The sequence below is a fragment of the Theobroma cacao genome, chromosome 9, assembly GCF_053813885.1.
Source record: "Theobroma cacao isolate CCN51 chromosome 9, ASM5381388v1, whole genome shotgun sequence".
NCBI lineage: Eukaryota > Viridiplantae > Streptophyta > Magnoliopsida > Malvales > Malvaceae > Theobroma > Theobroma cacao.
Window position 1 is genome coordinate 41,888,652 of NC_142647.1, and position 21,492 is coordinate 41,910,143.

The window sequence follows — 21,492 nt, forward strand, 5'->3', positions numbered from 1 at the left end:
ATAAAATTCAATATTAACTGACATTTTACCATGTGGTAAAATCTAAAATCTAAAATCTGAGGTGGAGTTATAAAATATAATATCATTTAAATATGTTTCGAGTGAGATGCGGAGTTATGAAGTATTTATTTGGAATCGGATTTATATAAAAATGATAATATGATATGGAGACGGGACAGGTCAAGGCGGGCAAAAAAGCGCTTGCCCCCACGGACCCCACATTTTTACCGTCAACTCTAAAATTCTGTTAAAAGATTAAAAAAAAAATTGCACGTTTTTTAAATTAAAATTTTTAAACGGCAGCTTTTTATTGCGTCTGGTCAAGTCAACACCTTAGACAGGTAACCGAATTGTACGGTCAAGATCATTCAATTGCGACTGACAGTCCATTGTACGGTCCAGATCGATTTCTCAGTCCCCACCGTATCTATTAATATCGCGAGTGACGAGATATATGAGCTTTAGTGAGCTGTATGTATCGGCTTAGTCACGTGAACACGTGGGGCTTGAATTAATAGTATTTTATTTTTTCTTTTTTTTTTAGAAAAGTTTAGAAGAAAATATGAAAACAGATTTATAAGCTTTTACTATCGAACATTAAACGTGAGAAAAAAAAGCATTTTCATCCTGTTTCTAAAATTAACGAATGCCATTACTGTTCAGTATTTACTTCAAGAAATACGGATAGTAAAACTATTTATTATATAATAAACAAACAAATAATTCCCTCTGCAATGATTTTTAAATATAAGAATATCTCTTGTTGGGGACAGCCTTTAATTTACTGTACTGTGAAAAAAATAAAATAATAAATGACAGCAATGTAAATTTAAATACAAAAAGTTAAAAAAAAGAAAGAAAGAAGAATGAATGGTACAGAGGATTGGTAAGCTTTATTTGCGAGCACAGCTGGAATTAGCGGGAGACAGCTGGCATGTACGGAACAAATACGCAGCTACGGTCGCCGTTTTATGTTTTTTTTGCTATGCCTACAAAGACTCTCAACCAAAGGCAAGACCCTCCTTTGGAAGGGTCTCTTTTATTTATTTATTTATTTGTTTGTTTATTATTATTTTTTCTGAAATAGTTCTATTTTAGACAGAATCAAAATCCAAGGCAGCCCTTCAATTTTTCTTTCCTTTTTTCATGTTTACTGTTTTGACCTTCTGTTGTTACTTAATGGCTAATGGGTCCTCTTAGATTTACGTGGGATTTTTGTCAGACTGATGATTTGGGTGTTTTGTCTTGGCAGGTGGCATTTGGGAATTTGTCTCTATCATTTTACTAACATGCCCTTGCCTCTTGTGCTCTGCCCGTGGGATGAAACAAAGGTGTGTAAACCTAGATGATCTTTGTGATTGAATCTAATCGTCTTTGATTTTGTGAGTCTAATTGAGAATCTAATTGAGTCTAATCTGGATGATTAAAATCAGATAAAATTTATAAAACAAGAAAAAAATAAATTTTATTATATAATTTAAATCAATTTAAAATATTTTTAATTACTTTTGAAAAAAAACTCATTTTTCGTATATCTTTTGAAATGTTAATCAAAGTCAAAGATTATTTTTAATTAACAAAATTAGAAATGTAGGTCATGTTTTCGACAAATTGCTTTGTAGCACTTCAGAAATGGAACATGTTTGGCAAAAGACAGCTTGTCCATTGAAAATGGAACACTGGATTCGTACCCACGACAAATTGCTTTGTAGCACTTCTAAAATGGAACACTGGAACATCACTTTAGCAAAGCCAGCCTCCTACTTTGCTAACCAAGCCAACACAAAACCTTAAAGAAACTGTCTCTGTGACTGTGCGCCTCTCCGTGGAGGGAAGATATTTACAAATGGATTGCTACATCTCTCCATCAATCCATGCATAAAATATGGAGTAACGTTAATATATTTTATATATGGGAAAAATTATATATTTGTTTATTTAAAAAATAAAATAAAATAAAATAATCATACTATGTAATTTGATGGCGATAATTTTGTAATTTTGTTGTAATATGGTTTAGTTTTTAGGGTTTAGAAGTAAGGACGGAAAAGGATAGACGGATTGAGTCCGAATCCAAGCTTCTCTCTTTGCTTACGCCACAAAAAATTAGTCAATTTAAAAGAAAGGGAAAGGGAAAATTTTAATTTGGTTTTCAGGTGTTACAATAATACAATTAATTCAAAGGTAGGTGGAAGTAATTAGTAAATGTTGTTCAATTCTTAGGATGCTGTTAGTCCTAGTTGGGATGCAAAGAAACGAGATATGCTAATTAAATAATATAAACTTTAATGGTAATAATTTATGTCCACTTACATTTGAACTATGTATTTTGATTGATTTTTTATTGTATTTAAAAAAAAGTATCTTTAAATTAATAGTTACAATGGGCATCATACTTTAACCATTTTTTTCCTTTCTGAAATCATTATTGAAAGCAAATATGATTTACACACACAAGTGCAATGATTTTTTGGGCACTTTAAAATGAAATGTCCTGATTAGGGCCTGGTTGAAAATTCAGAATGGATTGAATGTTGTAATAGAGCTTGGGTAATGAGAAATAAAACAAAGCAACATGATTAAAGCCAAAAGGGGTGCATGGACAGGATTGGATTACAAGTCACAATCAGGGAGATATTCATAGAAATTCTATGCCCATAAGTAACACTTACAGATCTTAAATCAAAGAGAGGGAGAGTCCCCATGAGGCATGAGCTAAATGAAGAAACATGTTCAACATGTCTTAATCAAATGAGTCAAAACAATCAACTACACCTTTCAAACTAGGTGAGGTAACCGACCTTTCTTAAAAGCGCAACACTGTACGCCCCCACCCTAAAACCGTAATTAACGCCAACTGTAATGCCCATTTCTTCAACCCTAAAACCAGACAAAAAGTCAAAATTCCCATTAACCTCAAAGAACCAAAATTAAATCCATACGTCTTTCACCAACGGTAAAATAATTACCCCCCATTAGCAATCCGTCATTTTAGAAAATCCCGGAGCCCATATCCGTCATTTCGCCTCCTCTATAAGTACCCTTCACTTCGCTTTCCAAGCCTGCTAATTGCAGACCCGTCAAAATAAAAACGTCCATTTCTTTATTTTTTTTCCTTCTCTTCTCTTCTCTTCTTCTCTGTTTAAAAGGCTCTGTCTTTTAAGCATTTCTTCAAACGAGTCATCTCCAGAAAATAAAAAAAAAAGGAATTCTTTTTGGTTTTGTGTGTTTTTTTAAGAAAAAAAGGTCACCGGCGATTCTCGCCGGAAAAACGCACCTGTAAAAAGTTCTTACTTTAATCATCAAAGAAACATCCCAAGAAAGAGTTTCTTTTTTCCTTTTTGTTTCTTTGGTTTTTGTTTTCTGGGTTTTTTAGTGAAGAAAATTTATAAGCAAATAGATAGAAAAAGAAGACCAGATGTTAAAACGGCGGCGTTTCCACCGTTTAATTGATCAAAGCTCTAAAAAATGGTACTTTGATGGAGGAAAGGATAAGAGAATGGATTGTTTAATAGATTGTTAAAGGGAGGGATAGTTATATCATATAGTGTTGTTATTTTGATGGGGAAGGTGGCTTTGGGGGTGGCACTAGGGGTGGCGGTGACGACGTGTGCGGTGGCGGCGGTGGTGGTAGGGAGGAGAGTAAAGAGTAGGAGGAAGTGGAAGAGAGTAGTTGGAGTTTTAAAAGAGTTGGAAGAAAGTTGTGAGACCACAGTTGGGAGGTTAAGGCAAGTAGTGGATGCTATGGCTGTTGAGATGCATGCTGGTTTAGCTTCTGAAGGAGGATCCAAGCTGAAAATGTTGCTCACTTTTGTTGACAATCTCCCTTCTGGGTAATCAAAGCTCATAACTTTTTTTTTCTTTTTCGTTTTTGTTGCTTTTTAATTTGGTTGGTTGGATTTGTTTGGTTATGGGGTTTTTGTTGATGCATTGTAGTTTTGGGGTTGGTTTTTGGTTGTTGGGATGAATAAAATTTGAAGTTTTTTTTTTTTTGTGAGATTAAAGATGGGTTCTCATGGGTTTGGTTGTTGATGCATTGTTCGGATTGATTTTTGGTGATGGTATACGCTTGCTGGAGGGTACTAATTTTGAAGCTCTTTTATCTTTTTGAGAGATAATAAAAATGGTCTTGTTGATTTGGTTGTTGGTGCATTGTAGTTTAGTGTATTGGGTTGGTATTGTTGATTGAATTTAGTTCACTCTCTACATTTATCGTGTTGAATTTTTTATTTCTTGAAAAAATTTATTTACCATCTTTATGTTTATTGAGGTTGTTAAAATTTCCACTCAATATGTAAATTCAGAAAAAAAAAAGATAATTATTTTTTTTCAATGATGGATTCCTGTTTATTTTTTTGTTACAAACTTATTATTCTATTGCGTGTCGCATTTTTTTTGTTTCTTATATTATGCCAGAGTTTTCCAATTTTAAGTCAGTGTTCCACGATGGTTGGTGTTCCCCCAATATGTTTTTTTAGTACGGTATTTGAGTTTTTGTCCTGTTGCAACTTGGCCACACTTTCTGTGAGTAGTTTTTGCTTTCTGCCGTGGTACTGAAATTTGTCAATTTGAGATGTTCTCTTTTTCCATTTAGGTTTGCCTTTGTTGTTTTGTTTTAATTTGATGTTCGTTCTTTTTGCTTTTCTTTTTTATGATGTAATATATACTATTTTTGTTAATTTTTGGTACATTTATTCGTACAGATATTAATAATTTCATGATTTCTGGAATTGGTATTTGGTGTAAAAGGTTTCTGCTATTGAAGTTCAATAATATTCAGATGGTGTTATCTGTTGTTTTCACAGTTGACATTGCACTGCTTTGAGTAGGGAATCTAATTTTGTCTTAAAACTTTGTGTAGTTCATAGAATCTTGGTGGCTTCTGCTTCTATTCTCTACTATTTGCACACAAGTGTATAAGAACTATTTGAGGTATTATTGTGTTTAAACTCCATTAGTGGATGGATTCTATTTTTTCTGTACTAAATGTGGCCTGAAGCTATAGATTAAATATAAGGATATGGAACCAGCATTTCTTTTTTTGATTAAAATTTGAAACTTCAGATTCAGCATGCAATTGTAGGTGTATATTATGCTTTGGTTTGGTAATGATTTGCCTTTAACAGGATTTGTATGGAAGATGTTTGCTCTTGGTTACTTTTGTATTGATTTTTAGAGTTTGGCTTGTGAATGATATTATTGTCCTGCCATGTATTTAAATGTATTTACTTTTTTTCTTCCTGCATAAGTTACACTAGTAAAATAAGTATTTATTTTTTCAGGAGTGAGAAAGGAACTTATTATGCTCTAGATCTTGGAGGTACTAATTTTAGGGTCTTACGGGTTGAACTAGGAGGTCAAAGATCCTCCGTCTTGGATCAAGATGTGGAGCGACAACCCATTCCCCAGCAGTTGATGAGTGGCAGAAGTGAGGTAACTAAGTTTCTGACTCATAAGTTTCTACCAATTCTTAGCAAACTCAAGAAATTTATTCTTTACTGATATTCACTGAGGCTAATATGTTTCACTTGAGACAGGATCTTTTGGATTTTATAGCTTCATCACTACAGCAGTTTGATGAAAACGCAAATGATTTCGAGAAATCCTCAATTAGGAAAGAACTTGGATTTACATTCTCTTTTCCTGTGAAACAAACATCTGTTTCATCAGGGATTTTAATCAAATGGACAAAAGGATTTGCAATCAAAGACATGGTTAGTGTTTTATTTTTGAATTTGAGTTATTTGAATTGCTAGGATAATAGGAAAATTTCTGCTGCTTATTAATGCCTGGGTATTCATGAAACAATAATGTGAGCCCAAAGGCTTGGTGCATCACATTGTGCTATATGATAGCTTAGATTTTCTCAGCTAGAAGTTGGTTTTGTTATCATAGAATCTCTTAATTGTTGGAAGTTAGGTTTTAAGTAGCTGCTTTATGGCAAGCCTGATTTTTTTTTTTTTTTGTTAAATATGTGGCATGAATGATTGTAGGTTGGAGAAGAGGTAGCTGGAGCTTTACAACAGGCACTGGATAGGAAAGGTTTAAATATGCGAGTTGCTGTGCTGGTGAGATCTTACTCTAGATTATAGGTTTAATTTTGTATATTTTCTCAATTCAAGGAATTATTGAGAAATAAAGTAAGGTGCAATGTTTGGTGAAATCTCTAAATGTTCTTGTTGTATGTATGCTTTTATTTATTGTGTAAGGAATTGCTTGGATGGAAGTTTTGCATCTTGTGCTCATTGTGCAGTGTTTTTTTGTTAATGGTTTATGTAGTTTGCTGTTGTCAGTGGAAGATTGAATTGAGTTGTGTATGTTTAGTAGTTTTAATGAGATGGGTTGTAGGCATGACTTACAGCCTTGTCAAGGAAGACATTGTGGATTTTGTTGTTCATGGTCCACGTGGAATTTGTATATCTGGCTTCTTAGATACTTTTAATGCTTTTATGTCAAATTAAAGGAGTTTAATGATATAATGGATTGCAATAATGTGAGATTCTGAGATTCAATTAGGTGGTCTAATGACTTATAATTGCATAAAACCCACTAAAAATTCAGCTGTTTTCTCCACAACTTTGGGAAAATAAAAATAATTGTTGCTGTGTTTCTATTGTGCACTGTCTTTCTTAAAGTAAATTTTTTGTTGCTTCCAGCTACATAAAAATATATTAATAAGTTTTAACACCAGGTATTGCACCTTTGGTTATTTCTAAATAGTTCTTTAAATTACTTGCAGTTAGATAAAAGTATATTGATAAAAATTGCAATAATTTTGCTAGTTCATTAAAAGCTAAGTAGCATTTTTGGTAGTTGATTGTTCACTAATAGCAATTAGATTGAGTTCATGTCCATAACAAAATAATGGTAGGCTTTTTGATGTTAAAATCATCATGCTAAGAAGTTTGGTATAAATTTGAAGAATTTGTTCAAGGGTTTGTCTGGTTTTGATGGTTGTGCTAATAAATAGAATGATAATTAGTCTAGAGGTAAACATTTGAAAACCATTTTAGTTCCTTAATTTCACATGCTGTGAACACTTGTCCCAGTAATTGGTCTAAGGGAATCTATTCTCAAAATGAGTCATGGTGTAAGATTCTTTATTATTCCTTTCACTGGATTTAATCAAAGGCATCAGACTTTTTATATCTGATTCATCACATGTGTTTTAGTTGATAATTTCTCAACGGATATTATATTATAACATTATTGATTTGATGACTCATGAGAAAAGTTATTAGCTAACATGTCATCCTAATACCCACATTGCAAGTATACAAATGGAGATATCTTCATACTTAATTGTAGTCACATGTTTGGATGAATTTCATGAATTTTGTAAGCAGGTGAATGATACTGTTGGAACATTAGCTCTTGGACATTATCATGATGCAGACACTGTTGCTGCAGTGATAATTGGAACCGGTACAAATGCCTGCTATTGGGAGCGGACCGATGCTATCATTAAGTGCCAAGGACTTCTTACAACTTCTGGAGGCATGGTATCCTTCCTTTTGTTGCATATGGTCTTTTATTTTTTTACTTTATATGAGGAAGTGGTTAATTGCACACCTATCTGTGTTCACGCTGTTTCATTTGTCTCATGACAAGGTTGTCAACATGGAATGGGGAAATTTTTGGTCATCTCATCTGCCAAGAACTTCATATGATATTGAATTAGATGCTGAGAGTCCAAATTCCAATGATCAGGTAGGATTAGGTTTAGCTACACTTTTTCTTAATAGATAATAATGAATGACCAGATATAATTCCTTAGAGTTTCCTTGCAGGGTTTTGAGAAAATGATATCAGGCATGTATCTTGGTGAGATTGTTAGGAGAGTGATTCTAAAGATGTCACAAGAGTCAGATATTTTTGGTCCTGTTTCTTCCAGTTTATCAATGCCCTTTTCCTTAAGGTATGCATCTATGTGATATTTTATCTTCTTGTAACTTGGTTTCTATCATGGTGAAGAGTACGGAAATCTTCTTTTGCTTTTTTTTCTCCCCTTCCTTTCTCTTAGGCTGCTATGCTTCTGTAGCATATCTTTATACTTTCTAAGCTGTTGAGGCAGCATCCATGGCAGAAGCACAGCATGGATGGGTTGGCAGTGGTTTTCTTTGTTTCCCTTGCCTGATTTCCATTATTATTATTCATAATTTAGGTTCTAGGTGATGGGTTTTATCACCTTGTATCTTCATAAATTTTGACCTAACCATTCAGGTTTAAGTGTCATTTCTTGTGGCAAGTATCATTTGCTTCTTGCTTGATGACCTTATATTGATTAATGAATTGCACTAGCTATCTTGTTCTATGGTAGGAAGGAGCACAATGATGTTACTTGTTTAATATCATTGAACACCACATTAGTTAAATCTTTTTGAAATCTCTGATCTGTTTAATAAGTAACGATTTCCATACCCTATTTTAGGACGCCTTTAATGGCCATGATGCATGAGGATGACTCCCCTGAATTGACAGAAGTGGCGAGAATCTTAAAAAATGTTCTCGAGGTAATTGAGTCATATGTCAACTCCGTTCTTGTTCAGTCTCTGGCCATGACCCTAAAGGATTACTAGTCTGACGTTTATGCTTGCAGATTCCAGATGTTCCCTTGAAGGCAAGGAAGCTTGTTGTGAAGGTATGTGATGTGGTAACCCGTAGGGCTGCTAGATTGGCAGCTGCTGGTATTGTCGGGATATTGAAGAAGATTGGCCGGGATGGAAGCAGTGGCATTACAGGTGGAAGAAGTAGAAGCGATATTAAGATGAGAAGAACAGTAGTGGCAGTCGAGGGAAGTTTATACACACAATATACAATGTTCAGAGAGTACTTGCATGAAGCCTTGCATGAAATATTGGGAGAAGATATTGCGCAGCATGTCATTCTTAAGGTCACAGAAGACGGATCAGGGATCGGAGCAGCTCTCCTTGCTGCCTCATATTCATCCAAAAGTGTCGATAACGTACAGCTGCTATAAATATATATTATATAATATACATATAGCCCCTGTAAATGTAGATTTCAATTTCATATCTTTCATATATAAAAGAAAGGTTTGTTCTTTACTTGGCAATTTTTCAAAGTTCCCTTCAATTGTATTCTTAAGCTTCATTTTTCCCTCTCGAGGTTATTGTATATTGATGCTGGAAATTTGAAAATGATGTTAATTTGTTCATTAGAAAAAGAATATATGATATTCTTTTTACAGACAAAAATGTTTGAGTTAAATAGCATGATGTAAAGTTGTGAAAAGGCAGGAAGGGGTTGCTATGGGGACCATGTGCCCTGTGTGGTCATCCCCCTAGTTCATGACTGCAGTTTTCCAGTTAGAACTTTAATTTTGGTTGGCCACCGCCATTAAGTTTCCACCTTTGCTTTTAACCATTCCCCACCACTAGATTTCAGCATCCAAATGCCTTAACATCAGACTGCCCTAACCATTGGTTTTTCATTAACATATCAATGTCGTTTTGGGCACTTTTTTTTTTCAGATTGTTGTCAATCATAGCTTGGATGGTAACCCTTTGTTGACCTGCCATCCTCCATTGAAAGTGCTCTACGATTAAGAGATTTTAAATGGATACAAGTAATGTTTATGTTGGTGTATAATTATATTTCCTTGATAATAAATATCAGTTGTCAAAACAGAAGTCCATAAACTCATCCCACTTGAAGACTGGAATGGTATGTATAATTTTGTCCATAACCCCTATATGCCAAGAGCGCTAACCCCCTAACCCCAAGCCCACTTCACTCAACAGAACACATATCAAAGGGTTTTGCCCCCCCCAAAATCTGGAAATGTTGTATGAAGATGCTTTAATGCCAATGAAGTGTAGTAGCTTGGTGCTGGCAAAATACAGAATTCTTATAATAAATTTGTCAAATGATGAGTATCACAGATATTATGACTCTAAAATATAGATAATGAATAAATATATGCTGAAATTTCATTCTAAATTTTTAACTTATTATAAATTTCTGTTATTTTTTCCCTTTTTTTTTATCAATATTTATTGTTTTTTTTTTATATATTTTTGATCGATATTTAGAAAAGGTTTTATATCCAACGTAATGTAATTGTAAATTGCTAAATTTTAACACATTTTATTTTATTTATTCCAAAGAAAAAACACTTGTCTGGTGAAAAAGTCCAAAAAGAAAAATCTTTCGCTTATAAAGCTTAAAGCTGAGCATACATAGCCCAACCCTCAGTTTGGAAGTAGAGAACAGTTGAGCTTCAGCCTCCTTTGTAGACAACTCTCCAATGGCCATTGAAAATAAAGGAAAACCCAACACTGCCACAACCAAAGGCAAGAAGAGAAAGCAATATCTTCCCCACAATGTTAGCCTGCCAAAACCTAAACTCTCTCTCTCTTTTGCTATGCAGTTTCTATTTTCATATATTCTTTGTTTTTTTTTTCTTTTCTTTTTGAACATTTTTGTTTTCCTTTCATATGAAAACAGAAAGCAGTTAAGAAGAAAGGGGCATACCCATTAAGGCCAGGAGTTCAAGGTTTCTTTATCACTTGTGATGGCGGCAGAGAACGCCAAGCTGCTCATGAGGCTATTAATGTTATTGACACGGTATGTTTTTCTTTTCTGTGTTTTTGTTATAATTTTTAAAAAATTTTCATGTTGAACCATTTTTTTTATTTGATTGAACTTAACTATTGGATCATTGGTTGATAATTTGCCTTCTGGGTATTTGTTTGTGATTCAGTTTCGTTGGTTAAAAGTTTAACTTTTTTTAATGAACGGTTGCTGATTTTTATCTGGGTATTTGATTAATGTTCCAAAGTTTTTTTGCTATATTTATTTATTTACTTAAGATGGTACTCCAGCTATATTCAAACTGGATACTGCTGAAATTTTTTAATTGCTCTGTTGGAGAGGTACGAAATCTTGGGTTGTATTGTAGGAGGGGGATTTTAGGCAAGATTAAATCGAGTTAAAGCTTTGATTTTTGAGACCATAAGTGTGAGACCACAAGGTGCACAGGCAATTCCTTGCAAGTTGGTTATGGGTCTCCACAGAGAGCTTGATGTGAGTTGTAACTTGTAACTTTAGTATAGAGTTTTGTTATATAAATTTTATATGGTTGGAAAGGTGGTTGAATCTAGTTTCTAATGAACTAAAACAGAATTCAAATCTGAGTTTTCTAAGTAAAGATATCTTGTTTTCAGTAAAGACTGCTCAAGCTGCCTGACAGCAATGTCAGGGGTATTTTACAGGATTTACTGCTTTTTTCTACATTGAATTACAGGTTGAGTTATTTATATATGGAAAACCTATTAAGTCTAGTTTCTAACGCATTAAACGGATTATAATTTCGAGTTTTGTAGCTTAAGTTATTAGTCGTTTTATTTAGTAGTGCACAAGCTCTCAGATTCATCTTTTGAAACACTTTATGTTAGGTTGGAAGATTTTACAGTGTAAATAGCCTCTATTGATTTCTGATATATTCAAATGATAGGGATAGGCTTTTGATTATTTTGGAGGATAGCTAAGTTGTTGGGAGGAAGGGAGGTAAGTTGAACCCCCCACTTTACTTGTTTCAAACTTATACTTGGAAGGTATCTTTTATAGACAAAATTGTGAGACCCTTTTAGGCCAAAGTGGACAATACCTCACTAGTTGGTGCTCGTCCCCACAGTTTGTATTAGAGCACTCGCTAGTTGAAAATATGGGAGCTAATATCTTTTATAGGCTGTCCATTCATATAACATGTAACTCCATTAGTAAAATCCTAAAAATACCCCTGGTGTTGTTGCCAAGCAGCTTGAGCAGTTTTTACCAAAAGCAAGATATTTTTAGTTAGAAAACTCAGATTTGGATTCTGTTTGATTCATTTGAAACTAAATTCAACCAGCATTCCAACCATATAAATTTGAATAGTAAAACTGTATAGTTTAATACGGAATTCAGCCTAAAGTTGCAAGTTCTTAGGACTAGTTTCTTGCAAGATAGATTTTCTGACTAGTCCTTACGAATCTGAATTCTTTCCCTACCAGCCTTTAAATTGAACATTTATTTATGCTTTACTCTTAAAAGAATGATTAGAACAAATCACAATTGCCCAACTCCAGCCAAGCCACAAAAGAACATATAATTGCATAATCTCTAGTATTTCTAATAAACTTTAACTCAATTTTAATGACTGAACAAGAATCTTTTTCCCAATAAAGAGAGGGTTTCTGCTCAACTTGAGAGGAGAAATGCAATTATAATTTTTTATTTTTCAGTCTTCAAGCTTGATCTTGCAAAACCTCCAAACCTCAAGAGAAGAGTTGTTCATGAATCACCTCTTTTTTCTTTGTCTTGCTAGTTTAATACATTCCAGCCCTAGTTGGCTTATAAAGCCCCTGTTCTTATAAAATATTAAAACAAAACTCTACAACAATTATTTAATATTATGTGATAAACTCCATGATAGACTACTGGGCTTTGGTAATACTCTAGTTCAAATGTTATTAGGGCTGTGATAATGGTTGTGGCATTTCACTTTAAGCCTGTGTCTTTTCCGCATCTTAACTGTTCACACTGTCATGGTTTCTTTCTTTTGGTGTTGTATTAGTTTGTTTTCAAGTGCATGCTTTTTGTTGATGAACCATTATTTAAGGCTATGAAACAGAGCTGATCTCGCGTTAAGTTTACAAATTATGTTTACTATTTTAGAAGGTATGTGTGTTAGCAGTATGCAATAGCAACTTTTTGGGATTTGCTTGTGTATACTTAATATATTTCTTTGGCAGCTCCTTTTAATCAATATTTATACACAATAAGGATATCAAAATAGCACATTGATGATATTGGATAAGAAAAGCTATTTACTTCTTAATGCTCATGCTTTGGAGTTGCTAGTTAGTTTTGTAATTCAAAGTACCACTTTTTGTCTCTTGCTGCCTGTAGATGCAAATTCATTCACCACCTATTGTAACATATGAATTGCTTATCAAGAAAGTTGGGCTCTAATCAAGGAAAAAAAGTTGGATTTCACATGTACGCCAATAGAGGAAATGAAAAGAAAAAGTTGACTGATGCTGATCACCAAGCTGATTGGGAAGATAGCTGTTGACTTCTATTTGATTGATAGGAAACATCTTTCAAAACCTAGTTTATGGAGATATTTGTTTACCCACTTTCTTGAGAGTGAAGATTTATGGGAAGAAGTGAGATGATCTCATGGAAGAGTTTCTTAGATTATCATTTTGGCCCTCTTTCTTGCATCAGGAAGGGAACTGTTTATAGACACAAATTCATAATTTAATTTCATTTGAAAGGGAGGGAAATATCGGGGAAAAAAATAGGGAAGATTTACTTGTTTCTTTTTGCTCGTTCCCTCTCTCTCTCTCTCTCTCTCTCTCTGTGTCATTTTTGGGGTCATTTTTTAATATATTGTGTTCTTGGCTCTCAACTTTTACATCCTTTTTCAGTTTTTGGACCTTGATTGTTCTTGTGGGGCTATCTTTTGTTGATTCGGCATCATTACGAACAATACTCTACTCTTGGCATTCTTTGAAATTGAGGTTGCTTAGTGGAAAATAGAAGAACTTCCTTTGAGAAAAAGGATTTATTTTTAGTCATTAATCTCCCAAATCCTATTCTTTTGTGCATTTCCATTAAACTTCTTTTTTTTTTTTTTTTAATTTTCTTGCAGTTCTTTGAAGAGCTAGTCCATGGAAAGGATTTGGGAGAGGAACCTGCAAGGTTACCCAATGAGCCTCTAAATAAAAAGATTACTTTCTCATATAGTGATGATGAGGATGATGTTGATGAAGAGGAGGGTGATGATGAAGGAGAGGAGAAAGAGCAAAATGAAGTGACTAAATCAGATATTAGTAGAGAAAATGATGCTAGTCAAGAAAGACTAACAAATAAAGATTTGGATCATTATAATTTAGATGATGTGTGCCATGGGAAGGCAGCAGAAGAGACTAAAGGTAATAAGGAGGATGGGGTAAATATTGAAAATCAAGCAGATAACTTCATGGAGCCACCAGCAAAGAAACAATGCCGTGAAACAGATACATCAAAGTGTGAAACCAATGGAAAAGAGAAATCTATTGATAAGCTTATTGAAGCTGAGCTCAAAGAGCTTGGAGATAAGAGTAAGGTTAGTAAGCTAGACCTGCAATTGTAATTTGAATATGCAGATTAAGTGAATGCCGGAAAGAGGAAAAATATTTTTAGAAAAAACCATGCTTTTTTACCATAAGTTGTATTGTTGCCATTTTGCATGAAACTGAAAGAATAAAACAATTATATGCTTATTGGAAAAGAAAATGAAAAACTAAAAGAATGCTGATAAATATTTTACTTTCTCAAAGATTTATTTGAATTTAATATAGTATCAATGCAAAATACTTAATTGGAAACTTCACATATTTTTTTGATGCAAGATGGAAGTAGCCAAATGAGGATGTTCCTTCTTTGTTGCATTGAACTTTGCCAATAAAAACCAAGACATTCTAACTTGTTGTATTTAGTCTTTCAACCTTGAACATGGTTTATTTAATTCTTTTAGTTGTTGACAGATGAAGATATTCATGATTTTTTGTTCATTACTCTTTCTTTTCTGATTTAATTCATCCCTAAAGTGTTGAACTACTCAAGGTTTCTCTATGGCAATTAATTCTTATCTCTTGTAAACAAATTGGGTGATGCTTGCCATTATTGCATTTTCTATTTTCTTTTCCAGTTCTTTTATTTGATTCTTTTTTTTTTCTCTGCATCTTGTTTAAAAAGAGGCGGTTCCTCAACCTTGATTCAGGTTGTAATGGTGTTGTCTTTGTTCAAATGCGGAAGCAAGAAGGAGATCCTGGCCCCAAAGATATTGCACAGCATATGATGACATCCGCTGCATCAACAAGGAAGCACATGTCAAGGTTTTATTGTTGACTTGCATTTTATGTTAAGTAAACAACACATGCCCATAGCAAATGACATCTTGGTAATAGCAAGCTACAGTCTTACTGTTTCTGTCATTTAGGTTCATTTTAAGAGTGTTACCAGTTGAAGTAGCATGCTATGCTTCAGAAGAGGAGATTACAAGAGCAATAAAACCTCTCATTGCACAGTATTTTCCAGTGGAGACACAGAACCCTTGGAAGGTACAAAATAGAAGAATTTCATCCATTTCTCATTATTTTTTTTTTCTTTTTTGATTTTGCAAAGATAAAATATTTTCTTTATTGCTTCAATAAGTGCAAGCTTGCCATAAAAATACAAGGACATATATTCAGATTAAGTTAGTTTGGAATGCATAGGATGGAAAAGATGCATTGAATTTGAACTTTCTGTCTATAACTCATTATTATAGTTTTAGAGTTGCTTTAAGGATCTGTATTATGTGTCTTTGTTTGATCTCATTCAGACTGACTTGAATCAAACTTAGATTTGACCTGATTCAAGTGCATAACATGTGCATGATTGACGCCATTTAAAGCCACAACTTCTAGTTTAGCTCTTGGTGGGCTGTTTACCAAAATGAGAGATTTGACTTATTTTTGGAACTGTCAGACCCTTTAAATATATGTTGGCAAATCAGGCTGAAGATGCCATATAGCTGCCAAGTGAGTTTTCAATTGTGTGGATTTGACAGGAAATTTAAATGGTCTTTGAAACTCTAAGATCGAAAACCATGGATTTAGATTGTGCTCCAGAAGTGCTTGATCCATTGTAATGATGATGGACTTCATGTCTTGTGCCGTTTGCTTGTTAGAAGATCTGTATGAGATAGGCCTAAAGTATCCATAATAAAAGCATCAAATTGTTCATGACACGCCAATCAACTCTTGGTTCACTTCAATCTATAAAATTGAACTGTCTAAAATTGTTTGAAATGCCTTCATTTAGCATACAAAACAGCTAATTTGAACTGATCTTTTAATGCTCTATTCAGTCTTAAATGTCTTGGTTACTATTTGAGGGAACCTTTTTCTCCTCTACCTATGAATGATCATATGTATGCAATGATCATGTGTGTATGTATTAGTTTCCTTTTTGGGTAGTCAAATAACGTTTATAAATTAGATTTAGCCCCATCGCCTAAAAAAAATCCCTTTATGTCTTTTTTCTTTTATATATTATGAAAAACATTTATAGTATAGGAGAAGGATAAATATTTTTCAGATATCATATAGAGGTCATTTTTGTTGGGTCAAGGTCCCTACATGTTTAAATCCAACAGCATCCTTTTGGTTTAATTGAACTGAAATGTATTATTTGTACTGGGATTGTAACTTTTATTTCTGTACAGTTTGCTGTACTGTATGAGGCCCGTGCAAATTCTGGTATTGACAGGATGAAAATTATAAATTCAGTTGCAAAGTCTATACCTGCACCACACAAAGTTGATCTTAGTAATCCTGATATGACAATTGTGGTCGAAATTATTAAGGTGAGGACGTTATCTTTTATTTCTAGAATGTGAATATTTGTGCAAATTTGCTTGCTTGTTTATCACTTAATCCCTCTAGCTGAAAACTTTGTCCAGCCTTCCATTTCCAAATGCTTAAAGATTAAATCAATCACTTTAAACTAATCATGGGCCATGATAGTGACAGTGAAAAGTCAAGGCCAAAATAATGGTATTTTCTGCAGAAATATTTCATTTTAAAATTTCAAGGTGGAGTGTTTTAAATGCATGAATATGACAGATTTCTCTTGCACACGCTAGAGTAGAGAGTATAAATTTCATTTAATAAATATTAAACTTGACTATTTCTCGTTCTTAAGCAATTCTTGCTTGGTTTTTATGGTTCGGCATGTTGTATTTGATATGATTTGAATGGGAATCACATCTCGGACTCATCTTTGTTCTATGGACTCTACTGACTAGTAGAAAGGGAAAACATAAATGATGATATGAGATAATGGAGCAATGCATCTTTTGTTTGAGATGTGAATCTCGCTCAAACTCTTTATGTGCGAGTCCCAACCCCCCCCCCCCCCCCCCCCCCCCCTTGTATTTTCATTGTTTGTTTCTAAATATGCTTACTCATAGGAAATTTTTTTTTGGTTTTCTGAACGGAACGAATTTTTTCAGACTGTGTGCTTGATTGGGGTTGTTGAGAAGTATAAGGAGTTGGCGAAATTTAACCTGAGGCAACTTACATCACCAAAGCAATAGCTGCTGGTTGCATTGATGAAGCTGTTAGCAGCAGGCTTTCTGCCTCGTAATGATATTGAGGATTTGGAGTGAAGCGTTTTCTGCCTCGTAGTGCTTTCTGGTTACATCACCATCTTTTAAGTAAAAATTTCTCTTTACGCATATTTGACAATGAATCCAACTTCAAATGTCATGGAAATGCGTCAGCTTGTGATTCAATAGTGATCATGTTCGAGTTGCCCTTGTCTCAAATTTAATTTTCATCATAAAGTATTATTGTCTTATTTGAACTAACACATGTGAGAGTGCATTTTCATTTGATAGTTGTGCAAGTGATTTTTAGACTTGAGATCATTTGGTTATCTTGTGTGTGTAGTGTTATACTTTGGTACCATCTAAAGTGATCTTAGTCAAAAATGAAATATCTGTAAGCCAATGCTTAATAACAGGAAATTAGAATCTTTATAATGAATCTCGTCGGTGGCCTGGAAAGTAGAAAGTATTTTTCTTAGAGATAAGAGATTCATTATATTCAGTAGTCAAGTGAAAACCATTCATCAATCAGAAAAGAATGAAGCACTGTAATAAAATAAAAGACAAATTTCATGTTCTCATTTCCCCAAGGAAAAAAGACCTTGATTTCTCCTTTGGTACCTCTACTCCTTGATTTCTCCAATCATGCATTAGGAGCTTTGTACAACTTCTCAACCATCTTCCTATACTCTGCAAGACCAAAAAACAAAAAAATTCAGACCATGTTCATCACAAAAAAGATCTGCTAGTAAAACAAGTAAAGCTATTCAAACTGGGACATACCTTCTTGATTGCTCCAAAGTTGAGCTGCTTGAGTGTTTAGAGGAGAGCTAATGTTTGGTTCTGCATGTCAGATTACCAAATGATAAAATTATTAAAAAGGCCTTTTCACTTTGTAGCTTTAGTGTTTACAAAGGGAGAAGTAAAAGAAAGAGAAAAACACCTCCAAGCAGACTCTGGATAGATAGCAGTATGGTTCTTACATCATAAGCAGATGACCATTTATCCTACAACAAATAATGCATCCAAGTAGTATCAAATTATGTCCAAAGACAGACAGGGAATTTTTTCTTTCCACAAAAATCTGGACTGTACAAAGAAGAAAATTATACCTGAAGAATGTCCAAGCAAATGTTGCCATAGACATCAACATTGGGATGAAAGCAACCAGTCTCAAACTTGACCTTTGGCGGCTTAAAAGGGTAATCATTGGGGAATGCAAGAGAGAGCCTGTATTCTGTTCCTTCAAAGACAGTGTCTTTGCTTCCTGTAATTGTTCCTTTCCAGCAAAATATGTTGTCCTCTTCAGGAAATGCTGATATACCAGAATCTCCACTCATCTGTCATTTTAAACAATATCATCAGAAAACCCTCTAACATAAAAAAAACAATGTATTTATTTCTTTGGTTTTTAAGAAGCAATTGTATATAACAAGGAATAAAGGCAATAGAGGTTTTACCATCAAAGCCATCAATTCAGATTGCAACCTGTTGAAATCAAAGACAAAAAAAAAAAAAAAAAAAAGGAGAAGAGATTTAGAAATCCTCACAGAAAAAAGACAAAAGATAAAAATCAATATGTAAAAGTTATTCAATTTACTAATGCTTTAACAAAATTTAATTAAAAGTTATTGGACACAATGAACACAAAAACAATGAAAGGGCAATGCTGTTTTTATTTAAATAAATAATTAATCAGAAAGAAAGAAAAAACCCCAGATCCAGGCAAATGGTTGTTACTCTTGAATAGTTTAAGAAAAAAAAAATTTTAAGCAGACTCTACAAACTACACCTTAGGAGGGTAAAGACCAAAAAACCATTGCAAAAGAGAAAAAAAAAAAGGAAAGAAGGAGCCCATCATCCTTTCTATTCCATCTAGTTAAGAAACAGACTCCAATGTAAACAAAAAAAGCCAAAAAAAAAAATGGAGAGAAAAAGAAAACCTTTTAAGAACTGATTGAGAATCAACAGTCTTAGCAGTGGGGGCAGGCTGCTTTGTTCCAGTGCTGGTGGCCACTGGGGTGTTTCCCTGGTACCCATTAACAGTTGCCATTTGTTTATTTTCTTATTATTGATTCAGCCAAAAAAGAAAGGAAAATTTTGAAGCACCCAAATCAAAGGAGTTGAAAAAGAAAGGAGGGAATGGGTGTATAAGAAGAAGAAGAAGAAGAAGAAGAAGAGGTCCAAGAATGGGGTTTTCTCTTCTTTTCAGGGACAGGTTTTCAGCGAGAGAGAGAGAGAGATGAGAGGAGAGGTTTAGAGGGCCGGGTTTGGTTTTAAAACGTTGTGAGGGAGGACAGAAACGGCGTCGGTTGATTAAGGTTTTGGTGGATTGAGGAGCTGCGGAATTTAAAAAATGGTTCTTTTGACCGTTGCAACGACGCTGTGTGCATTAGATTCGAATTTTCTCTTTTCTCATCTCTAACGGCTAGTTCATGTTTCTCACCTGTTCTTTTGTTTTCTTTGTTTTCCTTTTTCGCCCCCTCTTTTCATTCTTTTGACGTTTTTGTCCTCTCTTTCTGGGATCCTATTATTATTACTATTAAATAATGACTAAATGGTAAACCAATCTCATATATATTGCGGTATCTAATAAGAATAAATAAGAAACTGCTATTACATACTATTACTATTCATTAATCTGTACATTTATTTTCATTTCTACATCATGCAAATTTTGACTATAAAGCGCAATGTCAAATAAACAAAAATTACTATGTACCTCAAAAAAAAAAACCAAAAATTAATGGTCATAAATCCAAATTCCAATTAACTTAAATGCAACTTCCTTTTACTTTTATGATTGAATTTTTTTTAAAAAAAATATTAATTAATATTACACATCTCTTATTTCAATTTTCGAGTTTATTTTTTTTATAGTTTTGTTGGGGTTTTATTTTGGATCAAAAGATTCCTTCAATCTCTGTACTTTTCAATTTTATTTAATTTAGTTCATGTACTAAAAATTGAAGTAATTTAGTACTTTGATTTTGAAAATTACGTTAATTTAATCTTTTTTCGTAACGGTATCTAATTTTACCATTAAAAGCTAACATCATCGCTGCCGTCAGCGATGATGTGTCACATTTTGATGATGTGACATTGAGATGATGAAGCGATAATGCCACATGATATGATACAGTGACATGGCAGTGCTGATGTGGCATTGATATATTGACATGTCAGTGCCATGTGACAGATATTTAAAAAAAAAAATATGTCATGTCATAGAGATTAAATTGAACAAAAATATATAGTACATGGACTAAATTGAACAAAATTAAAATATTGAGGGACTAAATTGAAAAAAAATATTTAAAAAATACAAATCTTTAAGTAGATTATTGATATGCTTATCAATAAGCTAAATATTTAAGTGAAAAAGATTTATGATATTAAAAAATATATATAAATATTTTCTTACTTGATTATTTGATTCTAGAATTTGTAAATTAATTTATATTTTTTACAAAAATTAAGTTTGAATATTCCTTCTATAAAAAAAAATTTAAAAAGAATTTCATACATGAAGTCAAATTTATATGAATAACTTATATTACATTAACATAAAATAATATAAAATGACTAAATAAATTCTTTTTTCTTCTATTTATAATAGTATAAAAATTTGAAATTTATTTAACTTAGTTTTTAACTTGAGCTAAAATCAAATTAGCAAAATATGTTCGTTTAGATTTTTCTTTTAAAAAAAATGAAGAACGGAGATATGGAGTTAGCGATTATTATAAAATAATTCTTCGTTTTGGCTTGCTTAATTTGGACATGATAAGCTTCTTTTTACAACCATAGAATTTGAGCTCCACCATTCTAATTTTTTATTTTTTTTTATATTTTTATTTTGTTTAATATTTCAAGTTATATTTTTTAAATTGAAATTTCTTAAATTAAATATTATATTTATGGTTGATAAAGTTCAATATAACTATAAATATTTGTACCATTTTATTTTATTAACAAATTTTTTGTAGATCCAAATTAATAATTTAAATTTAAATTTAACAGAATTTGATTGTGATATTTGAATTTAAATAAAATCGTTTTATAAGAAATTTTGAGTAAATTTAAATAAAAAGATAAATTAGATAAAAGTTGAATAATTGTAAAAGAATGTGTATTTGTAAATTATGAAAGTTGTAACTAAATTAACATATTTTGCTTATTTGAGTAAATTTAAATAAAGGTAATTGGGTAAGGGTTGAATAATTTCAAAAGAATGTGTATTTATAAATTGTGAAAGTTGTAACTAATTCAAATATTTAATCATTTTATATTATTTTATTTTAACGTAATGTAAATTATTAATCTAAATTTGATTTTAGGTA

General features: G+C 32.8%; 3 protein-coding genes and 1 non-coding gene across 5 annotated transcripts; 3 read left to right on the forward strand and 1 right to left on the reverse strand.

Moving 5' to 3' along the window:
* The first annotated feature begins 3,046 nt into the window (after positions 1-3,046).
* HKL1 (hexokinase-like 1) lies at positions 3,047-9,218 on the forward strand. Its single transcript, XM_007015087.3, has 9 exons — positions 3,047-3,833; positions 5,283-5,433; positions 5,538-5,714; positions 5,994-6,068; positions 7,347-7,502; positions 7,612-7,710; positions 7,791-7,918; positions 8,432-8,513; positions 8,600-9,218. The coding sequence occupies exons 1-9, from the start codon at positions 3,562-3,564 to the stop codon at positions 8,978-8,980; spliced, it is 1,521 nt and encodes a 506-aa protein (XP_007015149.3). The 5' UTR covers positions 3,047-3,561; the 3' UTR covers positions 8,981-9,218.
* Positions 9,219-10,189: 971 nt separating this feature from the next.
* On the forward strand, positions 10,190-17,412 carry LOC18589907 (THUMP domain-containing protein). Of its 2 annotated transcripts, XM_007015089.3 has the most exons (7): positions 10,190-10,348; positions 10,471-10,590; positions 13,664-14,119; positions 14,752-14,891; positions 14,996-15,116; positions 16,265-16,405; positions 17,054-17,412. In XM_007015089.3, exons 1-7 carry the CDS (start codon positions 10,271-10,273, stop codon positions 17,135-17,137), a joined length of 1,140 nt encoding a protein of 379 aa, XP_007015151.2. In that variant the 5' UTR covers positions 10,190-10,270; the 3' UTR covers positions 17,138-17,412. The 2 variants fall into 2 exon arrangements, with proteins under 2 accessions (XP_007015151.2, XP_088666139.1); XM_088810013.1 differs by lacking the exons at positions 10,190-10,348; positions 10,471-10,590 and adding an exon at positions 10,907-11,049.
* A 206-nt stretch (positions 17,413-17,618) lies between these two features.
* On the reverse strand, positions 17,619-19,462 carry UBC20 (ubiquitin-conjugating enzyme 20). Its single transcript, XM_007015091.3, has 6 exons — positions 19,093-19,462; positions 18,610-18,637; positions 18,262-18,489; positions 18,093-18,156; positions 17,933-17,992; positions 17,619-17,839 (listed from the first exon to the last, which is right to left on the reverse strand). Exons 1-6 carry the CDS (start codon positions 19,200-19,202, stop codon positions 17,793-17,795), a joined length of 537 nt encoding a protein of 178 aa, XP_007015153.3. The 5' UTR covers positions 19,203-19,462; the 3' UTR covers positions 17,619-17,792.
* A 1,417-nt stretch (positions 19,463-20,879) lies between these two features.
* LOC148760986 (small nucleolar RNA snoR8a) lies at positions 20,880-20,971 on the forward strand. The gene has a single exon (XR_016028716.1). It is a non-coding gene; the product is annotated as a small nucleolar RNA snoR8a (small nucleolar RNA).
* The last annotated feature ends 521 nt before the right edge of the window (positions 20,972-21,492 follow it).

Coding starts and splice junctions, on each gene's coding strand:
- HKL1 (XM_007015087.3), top strand. CDS start 3,562: ATGGGGAAGGTGGCTTTGGGGGTGGCACTAGGGGTGGCGGTGACGACG. Junction 5,434..5,537: donor TGATGAGTGGCAGAAGTGAG/GTAACTAAGTTT, acceptor CACTTGAGACAG/GATCTTTTGGATTTTATAGC. Junction 8,514..8,599: donor TCTTAAAAAATGTTCTCGAG/GTAATTGAGTCA, acceptor TTATGCTTGCAG/ATTCCAGATGTTCCCTTGAA.
- LOC18589907 (XM_007015089.3), top strand. CDS start 10,271: ATGGCCATTGAAAATAAAGGAAAACCCAACACTGCCACAACCAAAGGC. Junction 14,120..14,751: donor AGCTTGGAGATAAGAGTAAG/GTTAGTAAGCTA, acceptor TTGTTTAAAAAG/AGGCGGTTCCTCAACCTTGA. Junction 14,892..14,995: donor ACAAGGAAGCACATGTCAAG/GTTTTATTGTTG, acceptor TCTGTCATTTAG/GTTCATTTTAAGAGTGTTAC.
- UBC20 (XM_007015091.3), bottom strand. CDS start 19,202: ATGGCAACTGTTAATGGGTACCAGGGAAACACCCCAGTGGCCACCAGC. Junction 17,993..18,092: donor TATCCAGAGTCTGCTTGGAG/GTGTTTTTCTCT, acceptor TCTGACATGCAG/AACCAAACATTAGCTCTCCT. Junction 17,840..17,932: donor ACTTTGGAGCAATCAAGAAG/GTATGTCCCAGT, acceptor TTGGTCTTGCAG/AGTATAGGAAGATGGTTGAG.